The 14,034-nt window shown below is 44.6% G+C and overlaps 1 protein-coding gene across 17 annotated transcripts in view; it reads right to left on the bottom strand.

Annotated features, from left to right (window-relative positions):
- Positions 1–14,034, bottom strand: part of LOC144946632 (teneurin-4-like) — a 416,480-nt gene that overhangs the window by 68,386 nt on the left and 334,060 nt on the right. For all 17 annotated transcript variants that reach the window (XM_078875662.1, XM_078875670.1, XM_078875671.1 and 14 more), the window contains one exon: positions 3,595–3,780. In XM_078875662.1, the coding sequence (XP_078731788.1) occupies positions 3,595–3,780 (186 nt within the window). The remainder of the gene's footprint in view (positions 1–3,594; positions 3,781–14,034) is intronic.

Genomic DNA, 14,034 nt, shown 5'->3' with positions numbered 1-14,034 from the left:
ACATTCAACAGATGCAATTGGTTAAGTAAGAGCGTTGTTTTCTACTCAACCTGAAAGATATCATGTTTATGTATTTTAAAAAGATATTATAAAAGGCTCTGCGATTGCTTCATTTGTGCCACCGCTAGCAGAAAGGGCATTGAATGAGTGGGAACTCCAGAGGATATCTGGTCTACTCGACCACGCTGACCCAGGTGTTATGGACAAGATAGAAGTGCTCACACTTTAGCCCCCGCACTGCATGCCTTAACTGTGGTGAACCCATGAACATCATTTGGTGAACCGAGGCTGTGGGGGGAAGAGGCCCAAAACGTGCTCATTGTTGCAACCGGCCGCACCAGGTGATGAAATTGAACCGGCGACCTCGAGATTTCGAGTCCAGTGTGGTAACCATTACACAACAACAACAACAGCTATGTGTGGTGGATAGCATTCTATTTCAGTAAGTGTCAGCAGTGGTAAGAGTGGCTTACAGACTTCCTTAATTGCTTAACTAGGCTGCAGCCTACTGCAAGATGAACATCTTTAAAACTATTGTCGTCCGAAAGTTAATCGCGGGCTTCTTAATCTTGAGCGAGATTTATCTGCTTAACTCAAAACAGTTAACTTTGTAGAGCTACAAATGTAATGTCCAATTATACGTTGCTTTGGTATTGCAACATTTCTCATTAATGTCGTCCAAATTCATTATTTCCTAATGCATTTGTTGCATCAAAATTACACCTTAAAGCAGTTATTTGCATGGGTGCTCCTACGTCTTACAGGGTGGAAGAGAAGGCCAAATACAATTTGTTGAAGAGGCTCTCTATAGCGCCCTCTCGTGGAGGCACTTATGCAGCCATTAGTGTGTGGAAGCACTTGCAGGGCTGCACCCATACTATTTGGTCCAAAAAAAAAAAACGTAACCCTTTTTTCTTACAATATTTTTCTTTAAATGTTACGCAGCTTTACCAGGTTTGTTGCGGCCATTTTTTTCTTACAAATTTTGCATGCAATGAAATAGGGTTACAAATACCTACTCTGTAACCAATAAGGGGTACCATGATCAAAACATAGTCGTTTTATATGGCTGTTGTAGGGGCCACATGATGTGCGGTATAATGAGGATGCAGTGCAGGCCCCTTGACCTTCCATTGGCAACTAAAGACAATCATTCGGTTAATTAAACTGCATCTGCACTACTCCGCATCAGCTGTCCCACAACCCAGGGTCACGACCCAGAGGCGGGGGTCACGAGGGGTGGGTTCAGAGGTCACAGATGTCACGTGAATAACTTGAGACTGGAAGCGGGCATCGATAATGCTACTGTGCATGATTTTGATATTGGGAAATGAAAAGGTGAATCGATGGAATATTTCGCAGAGCGTGAAATCAATTTTCTCGGTGCTGGCGAGTATCAGAATGGCCACAGACATGGGCACTGTGCTGATTGGAACTCTCAGGGAATGCGCTCTTGAAATCATATCAGCACATGTGAAGAAGTTAATATAATCCACACATTACATTACACATTCCCGACAATGCTTCCTGCCAACCGTCAGATGTCGTTGGGAAAAATAAGTTGTGAAAGGGCCGTGCATCATGTATATTATAACGTTTCGTGTGAAAATGCATTTTTTAAGTGCACCATAAAACAATCAAATATATATTTATGGAGCCGGTAACACGTGTCTATTTGAGTCACGTGTTTCTCAAAATAGTTCTAAAAAACAATCACGCGGAAAAAACTAAATGATGGAGCGTAAACACACGAGATAATGAATGTGGACCAATTAAAAAGTGCCTTCTTATGCTGGTTATTTTATAAACCTGTGTTGAATTCTGCTATGAGTGTAAAGGTCAGCGGTTCTTCAGTTTCCAACCATTTAAAATGATTTTGCCCTTTGCAAAAAAGGGCAACTTATTTTTACAAAACATAAGCAGATAATGGATTTGAATTGCCATTGACTATAACGCGTCGATATATCTCATTTCACTGATCCTGTCATTGTTAGTAAGGACATCATTGATCAAAAACATGACTGCTTTGAAGCACAATATTTTTTTTAAACATTCATTAAATGTTTTGTCCTTATTACTTTCATTCTCGGCAGATGGATTGCATTGCCAGTCAATATTAAGCAGTATGTTTATTGTGTTCATGGAAACCTATCATTGCTGTAACATAATGCATTTAATTTAAACACAGGATGTCGATAAAAGTATCATCCATTACTAAATAATAGTAACACTAAGACAGATGTTTGAGCTAGGTGGATAAAACTACACAAATAAAGACAAATATCTCCTGTATAGCCTTAATAGGCTATGAGGGCAAGTGTTGCTAATAAACACCTATTAAGGCTGGCATGGCACTCGAGGTGTGAGTGGATCAGCACCACGTCTGTCTGCCTCCGTCTCCCCCAGTGCTGACATTTATACATCACACCAGATAATATTTGTTTAAGGCCGAGTCGACCTAGGGGAGGCCCAGGACTGCTTCAGATATTCGTCATTGATGTTAATCGTGAGCTGAAATCGAACGCGGGTCCGCCGGATTCGGAGTGCGGTGCACTTTAACCGCTGTGCCACCATTCCCCACAGATTAGACTGCACACACCACATGGAGTAGTGTGAACATTTAATTCTACAAATCTCACCCCCTGCTAATCCTCCACGTGGTGGCCAGGGCGTCGGCGCTAACACCCATCGTATCGAGGGTTTGCAGGAGTCAAAGGAGCTCACCAGCATCTTGGCTGTGATCATCTTGAGACCCTTCCATGATGTTGCTGGCGAAGATCAATCAAAAGCTCTTTTTGTTTAAAATACTTAAGCATGTCAGAAAGATGTTGCCGGCATTCCAACCATGCAGTTTAAGCACGCTGTCAAATTATAATTTTTTTTTTTACAATGGAAGAGACATTTTTGGACAAGTTTGTATTTTGGCTCGGCGACTGTAATGAATATGGAGCGGGGTAAAGGCACAGGTTTTTTTTTTAAGTTGCCATTTTTCACGATTGTGAGGAACATGCCAACCGCCGCTCGAGGATTTCTCTTTTAAGTTTATACGCCGCACATTTGTTCATATTGTTCATATTGCTGGTCATATTGTTCTCCGAAGTGTTTTCTGCGCCGAGTGCCGTTTGGCAGGATTCCAACGATTTGCTCAATGTCCGACGTTACGCCTAACAATGCACGCACGTGTGTATGTTGAACTTCTTTCACACCATACGTAGCCAACCATGCTAATAGGAGGTGCGGGGGGAAGGACAACAAACTAAACACAAAAAGCGGTTCTACAGAAATTAGTTTTCTAGATTTAAAAGTACACGGCTCCAGCGGCTTCCAAATATCGGAAAGGAGAGTGTTCCAGACGGTCGTGTGATGCGGTGTCCATCTTTGTCCAATGGCCAGTCAAAAGCCGCTGCTGCCGGGGAGGATGAAAGTGCATGGGAGAGACACGCAGCGCGGCCGTGAAAACCTACGTCACAATAACGCCAAATATGAGCCGGTTTGCCCTGCACACTTCCTCTTGGTTTGATCCGCGTTGGATTTGGTCTCAGGTCACATTGGCGCGGGGGGGGGGGGCGAGCGTGCGAGTCCAGGTGTACGTACCGATGGTGCAGTGCTCTCCGTTCCAACCCTGGCTGCACTCACACGTGCCGTCCCGGCAGATACCGTGCTCGGCACAGTTGGAATGGCAAGCGCGTTGGTCGCACGCCACGCCACTCCAGCCCTCCTCGCAGCGGCAACTTCCCATCACGCACACGCCGTGGCTCCCACAGTCCAGGGCACACATCTCTGCAACACAGCAGCCAAAAAAAGAATTATTTTTTTACCCCCTTCATATATATATTGCAATTTCCCCTCCACCCACCAACAACTTCTGTCCACCGAGCAGTTGGGTGTGATGGGGTAAAATGTGAGTACTCCCGCCTCTTCCAAGAGGTCTGGTCAGTATGGAAGAGTAGGCCAAATAACGTTCAGGGGTGCTCTCTTGAGCTCTCTCAAAAGGAGGCCCTTCCGACAGCGCCGGCGTGAGCAAGCAATTCCAGGGATGCACCTTTACCGTTTCTATATTTCTCATATTTTTGGCAATTTAGTATTTTTTCACAATCATGGGACCTCCTTTGCCAGTATATAAAAAAATAAGAATAGGTTTTACCCTTTTTGGCAATAAAACAGGTGTTAACATGTTAAAACACCAAACTGAAACCTTTTGGAGACATGATTCTTTGCAAAAGGTTTCAGTTTGGTGTTTCAACATCTTAACACATGTTTTATGGCCAGAAATGGTAAAACCTATTCTTATATTTTTCACAATTGTATTCCAATTTGTGCCATCACCGTTCGTGGCATGAGACAAAGCGTCCAAAAGCAAATGCAACAACACCATCTCCCACGTGTTCGAGAATGACCTGCAGACAGATATATGACAGGACTTCTGAGATCGCTTCACGTGACCTTTAGCCCATCCTTTTGTGTTTGCCGTATCGTATCCACACCAATAATACTGATAGGAACCCACTGGTTCCACCAGCACACAGGGGATTATTGTGTCCGTCCGTCGTGCAGGGAGGGGCTGGGTGGGGAGGAAGGGGCTGGATGGGGAGGGGAGGGTGGGGAGGGGCTGGATGGGGAGGGTGGGGCTGGGTGGGGAGGGAGGGTGGGGAGGGGCTGGGTGGGGAGGGTGGAGAGGGGCTGGGTGGGGAGGGGCTGGGTGTGGAGGGTGGGGCTGGGTGGGAGGTAGGAGGGGTGGGGCTGGGTGGGGAGGGGCTGGTCACCCCGTGGTGCCCTTATAAAACTCAACGTTTAACCTACTCACGCCGGCTTGTGCCCGCCCTCACAGTCGGGCATATTTGCGGAATACACCACGCCGCCGTTGACCCTGGCCATTGACCGAGCAACCCAACGTTCCTACCAGCTCCCTCCGCAGGAATGTGTTTTTGATTCTGAGAGCTGAATTTGTAGATGTTGTTGCTGCATTCATAAAATATCAAAATAAAACAACGTAACCTGATGATTTTTTTCACATGCAGTCAGGTTCACTGGACTGAGGCCATCAGCTTGCGACACTTGAGAGAGCTGTGCAATTACAGCCGGCTGCAGATGGAATGAGAAACCCACGATCTCAGCGGCGCCAGCTCGGGGCTTTGACCCCCGGAGTCGCCCGGTGACCTAATTTAATACCAATTCTTATTCAGATCTTTTCATCTTAATATTGACTTTACTTAAACACATCTTGAGGAAAGTCTTATTAATCGGTTGCAGATTAATCTCAGGATGATCTGCTGCCTCCTGCGCTTGAGGCCTGCTATCTCACCAAACTGACCATGGTGCGGTCAACACTAGTCTCGTGCTCTTCAACTCACTCTTGCAATGACACTTATCATGTCTCTCTTGAGTTCTCACCTGGTTAAACAAAATAAACGCAGACTCTTCCGCTCCATCAGCCTCTAGCCTCTGAGCATCGTGATTTCAAAGTGCGTAAGGCTACACGCAGCGAGGCAGCTCCACGCTTATCTAATGAAGCCCATAAACATGGCCAGGATGATGCCTCTCTTAGTGCATTTGGTTTACGACTCTGCAAGTCGAGTCCATGTGTAACACTGGGGATATTAACCTTAAAGGACATTGCTATCCCATTCGGTACCATTTAAAATTAAATAAATCTCCTGTAACATCGATAATAAAATAGTGCGATAGAACAGCAGTAGAATATAATCTTACGTGCGCCATGTTGTCAATAACACTAATAAATAACGTTCAATATCGTTATAAATTAACGGGAAGAACCTAAAAGTCACAACGGGTCACCCAAATGGCAGTGATACTAAACGGTTAAATCGGTAATCATAACACGAACAGTAACATGCAGAACCGACGACTGCGCTGAATAACCAAGTGTGCACAAAATGCCACTGCAATTAGTAGCTTGACAGAATTTCCATCGTGTAATTCAGCAACTTTGGCTCAATTATGAGAGTAGGTCTGCGTTCACAGAGTCCCCAAAAACTGCCCGAGCCAGAACACGGGGCACAGGTCTGATCGCTTCTCCCTCGCTCCCAAATGCCGGATAAATGGATTATACACTGCATATCAACTCAGGGCCAGGAATTACGTGTGTTCACGAGTCACTCCGAGACCTGCCCTCTTCGTTTGCGTATCGATTGCCTTCGCCCTGTTGACCACAGCATAGGTGCTGGGCGATGACCTGTTTTTTTTCTGTATACAGCGATGATCAATTCAGCAGCGGGAGAGTGAGGCCACGGTCCTTGATTGTGATCAGAAACAATTCCACATCGATTTTAATTAATTCCATGCGATTATGGGCCGATTCCAATTAACAGAACCATGCGCATATCAAAGGTGTACATGTTAGAAAAAAAAATACACCCCTGACCCACGATCATCAATTACCGCTGTCAGGAGCCACCCAGGAATCTATTAGAATAGCACCGTTCGGAATAGATTAGCAATTAATTGTAAGTGGAATCGTGGAAAATTTGCCGGCCTCCAGGAGAGTGTTTGTGTTGTGAGATGGGGTGGGCACCGCAAGGATGGGGCCATGCAGAGGTGAATCCATGGCAGTGATTTTACAAGCGCGCCAGGAAGCAGACGCAAGGCTTTGCGTTCGCCCCACACCACAACTGTGTACCATTGCGTGACACATTCACACTATAAATTGTTCAGTTAACCACGGACAGGTTCGTATGAATGACAGTGGGATAGTATTAAACCTACCGCACCATGCCTAATGTAATAGCGAAAGTGCATTGTGCGCAAGCTCGGTCCAAGCCGTTCACACAGCAAGAGCTGAGCAGTTGAATGCGCTGGCCAATGTACCACGAAAATGGGTTAGTGTTCAAGTGCAAATCCTTATCCTTAACTTACTCCATCACTCCTTCCTAATAACGCAAAAATAATTTGCACGTGTCTTTTTCCCCACCATTCCTGCTAAGCACCAAATATTCAACCCACGACGGTCTGTCCGCCGTTACGTGCCAGCACCTAATTCGTCTCTGCCAAGATTTCATCCTGCTTTCCTATTAAATCCCATCGTTACATTTTCCCAGAATGGAATAATTCCCAACTCTACGAATTCCAACAATGAAAGGTTGATGGATTTCATTTTGTTTTAAAAGGAGACAGAAGCAACTTTGATTTTTTTTATGCAATACACTTTCTGCAAGAGATAGATAAAAGTTATTTGCTACCAATGACGCAAACATTGTCACAACCTGTTTAAGTTTAATTTGATACAATCATGTGAGAATTTAAAAGACCAGGTTGAGTCTCATTTGGAAAAAAATGACCTGGGGCATTAGCCTGCCAGGACACAGCAATGATTGGCATGTATACTCCCTAATGAGTAATTAGCAGTGCAATTTTTTCGAATTTGGCTAAATTGTCGGCACACAACGGCCTATTCTAGCGAATGACGTCAAGCGATATTTAAAGTCCACTGTGAACCAAACGGCACGTATTATAATAGCGTAGTAATAATAATATTAACTCGCTGGCACACGTGGGATTTTGGCAAATAACAAGAGATACATGCAGAGATGAATAGATATTACAGGGTCAAAGCACCCACTTTCAATGTCCTCCTAAAAGCAGAATAAATACAGAAATAATAAAATAAACTGCGCTCGTATCTGTTGTTGCTCTGGCTGGCTGCAAAGACACCGACCCACACGGCTAGGTGATAGGTTACCGCCTAAACAAATGGGTTGCTCCATGGCTATTAAATTCACCTGCATGCAGTGGCTTCGGACCAGAATATGCCAGCAATAATCTGGAAGGCATTACATTTTCGTGGGAGGTAACTTAGAGGTGAGTCCAGCATACGGGCTGTGGGGAAACACGTAGGATCGAAATGGTCACTCGACCATTCAACCGAACAAAAGAGCTCTTTAGAGAATGTATTTGCGCAGCTAGGCGTATTGTTTCCATGCTAAGATACCACCATTAGGCCGGGAAATTAAGCGCAGTCTACAAGCTGTTCGCTCACATTAAATACCCCCATCGCATTGCTCACAGGAGTTGGTCACTGTTTATTAGCGCCGGGAATGCATTAACCCCCTGCTACAGTAACGTTTTTTCCCCCTACCTACCCACTTAAAAAAAAGCCTGCTCTCGAAATTAGCACCACGTGCCATACTGTTTAGCAATCACGCCACATCACGCTGAGGTGTAACGACTCGCCCGCCATCCTACACGTGCCATTTCCTGAATTGCAAAGTGCCACGCGGTTAATTTAGCGCCCCCATATCCCAACCGCCTCGTCTTAAAAGCCACATCTTCTTAAGGCAGTTTGTTCTATGTAGCGTTTCTGTCTCTCTTGGCCTTTTTCATACCCTTATTTTTACTGGGTAGCCTTGAGACATTAGTGGAAGATGCCTCACAAATAAATCGTTAATGGTTATTAACCGCCTCCAACAGCGACGGCTGTCCTCTGCACGCAAGCCACGTTGGGAAGCGCGTCCTCACGGCTGCCGTTGCCGGCAATAGAAGCCGCCGTGGTTGTAATTGGACTTGCAATCCAAATGTAGACATTTCGGGTCCATTTACCGGCGTAGCAGTTTAAACAATCGGCACATTTCTTACCGGATATACGTCTGTATATCAGATAATATACAAATTGGCACACCATAGTCGCTTGGCAGGTAGCAATGTCGTGGGTGTAACGTGCGGTCACCCACCTCCCTCTCCAAATACATCTGGCTGGCGTGGAAAAGTAGGCCAAATCACCCTCCGGAGGGGCTCTACAGTGCTTCCTCAAGTGGAAAGGGCTTTTGGTCATAAGTGGTGCGAGTGAGCGATTGCTAGGCCGCACCCTTTACCAATCGGCGTAAATCTGCGAAATGAGTGGCAGCTGGCTGCGTGTGGTGCGAAAGAAGTTCAACATACACACGCACATCTCAGTTGTGCATTTTGAGAGACCATCAAAAGTAGGCAAATTTCTCCAAGTTAAAAAGATACGTCCGATTTACAACTTGCTATTTAATCTTGGAAAGAAACAAAAAAAACTCCGACGCAAAGTCGATGTTGAACAAAGTGTTTCAATCCCTCCTTAGTTAATTGCTCAGGAATGCGAGACACGCAAACCGGTGTTCCGAGGGCTGCGCGCGTGTTGTTCCATTTAGAGATAGCTCTGGGTACAATTTATATTTAAATTGCTTAATTACCGGGCATTAATTCATCAATAGTCATGTGTAAAGATGAGACACATTATTAATTTTATTACTGTGGTACAAGCAGCGCTGAGTGTGCCTTTTTTTTGCAGATAAACGGCACACTAAAAACAGACCGGCTCAATAACGCAGCAGCTCGGGGGAGCGAAGGGAATGCACTGCGGACACGCGCACGCACGCACAGACACGCGCACACACAGACACGCGCACACACGGGCACACACGCACACAAAGATAAAACAAACAAAAAATCCCCGTATAGCCTGAACAGAGTGTTGGGCAAGTGCTGTTAGCGAGCAGTACCCATGAAGGCCGGCACGGCACACGAGTGGGTCCGGTAGCCAACACCACGCCCGGTCGGCTTTGTCTCCCTAGTGGCGCTATTTTTACACACTGCACCAGGTACTCATTTCAGGATTAATCGACCTCAGGGAGGCCCAGGACCGGTCCAGATTACCGTCGCCGGTGTTAGCCGTGAGCAGGAATCGAACTCGGGTCGCCGGATTCGTGGTGCAGTGCGCTAACCGCAGCACTACCGCTCCCCATTCGCGCGCACACGCACACACACACACGCACGCACACGCACGTACACACGGACGCACGCACACACGCACGTGCACGGTTATTTGTTATTACAGAGGTCGATGGTCGAGTGCACTCAGAGATTATGAAACAGCAGAGGCTGGTGGGGGGGGGGCAATTTGGTTGTTCTGGGCTTCGAAGGTGAATGTGGAAACACCTGCAAGCTGTCTCTATGGCAGCGGCAAGGTCACTGGGCGCAGGGCTCACGCGCTCTTCGTGGCGAGCGGACCCCTCTCTGAGGTGGCGAGCGCACAATGACACGCTGAGATTCCCGATGGGTGTTTTTGCGTGTGATCGCCCAGTGACAAGTAGCACAGCAAGTAGGTCGTAATAATAATTTCATTTTATAGGGCGCCATTCATGCAATTGCATCCCACGACGCTGCACATCGATTATCCGGTTCCGTACACAGATAATACAATAAACAAAACCCCACTACTTAGCAAATAAAAAAAACGAATACATAAATAATGAGAAAATGATACACGTAAGAAAAAAAATCAAAACAGAGAAAATAGATTAAAATAAATAAATCCGTTTGGTCTCTCCGCACCTCAGACCACAATCCCAAATTTTTTGCCGGATTTTGGAAAACCCTCATAAGACGGGTGGTGGAGTGGCCAAAAAGTTATCATTTACAACCCACGCCGAGCATGCTGGCATATGCACAACAGCGGCTTGAAAGACCTCTGCCCCATGGATACATTGGCACTCATCAAGCAGACTCCAGTTCCAACATCCAAATGTGTAAAGCAATGAATTAGTGAAAGGCTAAGGATGGCCTTCTTGGAAGAATACCAATACTCATTACACATCTGTGTAAATGAATGTAGCCTTTTGCAAACGTTTGGCAATGTTTGCAGGAATTCGTGCACAAATGTACACGTGTACAAGGAAGCGTGCGGGAGAAATTCCTTGGAATTACATTGAGATACAAAAATAGCAACACATGGTTTTAGAGAGCATACGCTGATTAAGGACAATCACTCTTACGGCTAAGTGTGATGGGGGCAGGGCATATCTTTGCATGGGATAACGACCAATGGGTCAAGAATAATTACGGAGTGGCAGCCAATGGATGGAATGGGTTCCACTGTGGAGAAGGAGAGATGAAATCAGCTCGTGTGAAGGAGCCAGATGAATTTCTACACCGCATGACCGTGAGACGTTGTGATGGGTTAGAGAGGTCGAGCAGTGGATTGCTCATGGCTGCTGCTGCTGATGAGTAGTGTGTATATTGACTAACAAAAGCATTTAGCAAAGTGAAAATAATGAAATTCCTCAAAATGTAACTGAAGAACTTGCCTACATGGATGAAATTCCAACGAGTGCACTTATGATTATATGACTGTGGCACTAGGTAGCAATGCTATCAAAATCATTAGCATCAGCATCAATATATTTATTGATTTAGAACCATACAAGAGCTCCTTCAGATTAAATATTTAATTTACAAGGAAGATCCAGTTATAAACAATGTAGGAATCAATAAAGCTTTGTCACTTTGAATGCTGCCTCTTTCCCCATTGGCAAACATTATTTCCATAAATGATTTTCTGTTATTTGTGGAGTTTATTAATTTATTGCACAACTCAACAAAATAAAACATTACAAACAAAGGCAAACGCACAAACCCAGCAGCCTCCAGAATAAGCATGTGCTCCTTCAAGCCCTATTGTGATATAGTGGCTAAATCACGCAAAGCATTTATTATTTTCTGACCGATTTTCCCCCCCAATAAAGTGGGGGGAAAAAATATGTTCTGTTATCATGCTATCGTGGGTTTTGTTGTTGATAAGCCTGCAATAGTGTTACCAATTAGCCTCTTTTTCTCAGAGGTAAATGAGATAACAAAAAAGTAGATGATCCCATTTGCGGGTTTCGTGCCCCGGTAGTAAAAAAAACCTCTTAGATATTTCTGAGTAATTACCTCTAAAATAGACTTTTAACAATGTGCGATTTCTGGGTCATAACAAGATAAATGCCCAGGTTGGAGGTGTCAAGATTCACTGTGGCATTGAAATGTTTTCGGAATTAATTGCCGGTATCGCTAACCCAAACAAACTAATTCCACTTTGGGCCTTAATCAGAACTTAATCAGGATAAGTCTTGATGAAGGCCTATCGACCGAAATGTTGACAACCTTGTATTTTTCTTCTTTGCCATCACTGCAATTTCACTGTACATCGTACAAAGCCATTTATTTAATATAATTGACCTCTGTCACTGATCAAGGTCACATCAGTCTGGCTCAAGCAAAGATTGAGTGCTGGACGTCTAGTGGGTACATTAGCATTTTAAACAGGGTAGGAATCACCGGTGCTTGCAATATGTCTGAATCCTACAGGGGGGCTATTGATTAAAAATAAAAGTCACTGACCTCTAAGGCCCCATAAAAGCCACAGAGTGGGCATGTATGACAGAAATAACATCATTGTTTCCTAAAACATTGCATTCATTACTTCCCCCCTCCCTCCCAGCCAGGCATAAAAAGAGATGTCATTCAATAAAATTGAGAATTTGGCTGTGAAATTAGATTCACGTATAAATGTATCTATGTACCCTTGCCGTATCATGGCAGAATGATTAACTAAAACCGGGGGCAAATATATCGTTCATGAACTTATTTATTTACTATAACAGCCAATCAACAAAAATCTACGGAATCTAGGACTCTGACATTCATGTGATATATACAAAACGATTACCCAAACACGCAATGATACAGCAGATTGGGTCATTCTGATCGTTACGTCACTTGCAATGCAAATTCTGGTCTAAAAAGTTAACGTAGATGTTTGAATGATGCCTTAAACAATGCTCTGAATAAAAATTGACAATTAGGCCAAGCTTGTGGTGTATTATTTCTTTTATAAAAAAAAACTCGAAAGGATGATCATACTTGTTTTTTTACGTTCACCCCTTGATAATTGCTATTGTAGAATTACATGCGAGTAACTTGGCCGAAAGCAAGATTCCTCAAGTTTCTCCTTGCAAAAGCTCAATGAAAGCGTCACGCGCCCCAAACGCCGGCAGACGTCGCAAGCGAACTGATGAGGAGAGAGAAAAAAACGTAATACTTAAAAATCGCTCGTGCACATTTCATTTTGGTTTCAGCCGGTTAAATATCGGTACATTAATTAAAACAAATGTAGCTATTTCGCTAAAAACCGCATTACGTTCCCTCTGTGGGATGCCATAATTTGCTGCGCTCATTCCATGCCAGGAGAACTCTTGCAGAATTTCAACAACAACAAAAAATAATTGCAATGCAAAAATATCTAATTGTACAAACGCTAACCTAATTCGATAATATTACCTCTGACAAGTCAGATTACTTTGTCGCAGTTTCAATTCCTCCAAAAAGAATTACCGTGAGAAGTAACGCATGGGAGCCACACAGAGAGGAGACGGCTGCACCGTTGGCTACCCCCCCCCCCCCCCCCAAGGGCTTCATGATTTACCACCCAAGCCTGGTCTTCCGTTGCACGCGGTGTGCATGTCACCGTGTGGCGCGACGCTCCACCGCGCAAGGGACGTGCAGCTGCCAGTCCCCGACCGCTCGCCAACGGTAAAGATCTCGCGTCGCCAACTGCGCGCTGGGGCAAGCTCTCCTCTTTGCGGCGGCGTTAATTTCGTGAACGAAGTCGGCGAGCAAAAAATATTCGACGACGAATTGCTTCGTACATTCGCCAACGGTGACTTCGAGTGGACAGAAATTGTCAAGCGTGACGATTGCTACGACTACCTGCAAACTGCATAGGCACAAGTCGGAATGAGGGCGCAAACTCAGATAATTTAGTAATGTTAGGAGTGACTGCAATACACGAAGAAACACCAAACATGTCCATTGGGTTAAATATTATATATAAATTGTATATATAAAAAGAGAATTAATTCACCGATTTGTTTCACTGATGACATTTATGGGTACTGGCGGTGGGAAGTGTGCACCCCACACACCAACATTCATTAGCTAAGAGTGTTTGACTCAATGTTTGACCACTTGAGGCAATCTAGACTGAAATAATGAGTGAAATGAAATGAGCAGTTTAAGGCTTCTGCGAGTTTTCGTCAATTAGACCAGGACAGACAAAAATATGTAACGTGCTTTCTCAAATTAATATCGACTTGCTTAGCATTGAGTTCTACGTTACGTATTCCAGAATAAAACAGAGCCTTTTACACCAATTGGGTGCAGCTACAATGGATAACGATGTCAAATTAATAGACCACACAGCTAAGGCGACATGATCAAACGTACACAAGTCAGGAG

The sequence above is a fragment of the Lampetra fluviatilis genome, chromosome 42 (assembly GCF_964198595.1).
Source record: "Lampetra fluviatilis chromosome 42, kcLamFluv1.1, whole genome shotgun sequence".
In the NCBI taxonomy this organism is placed as follows: Eukaryota; Metazoa; Chordata; class Hyperoartia; order Petromyzontiformes; family Petromyzontidae; genus Lampetra; species Lampetra fluviatilis.
This window is presented reverse-complemented; position numbering and strand designations above follow the sequence as displayed.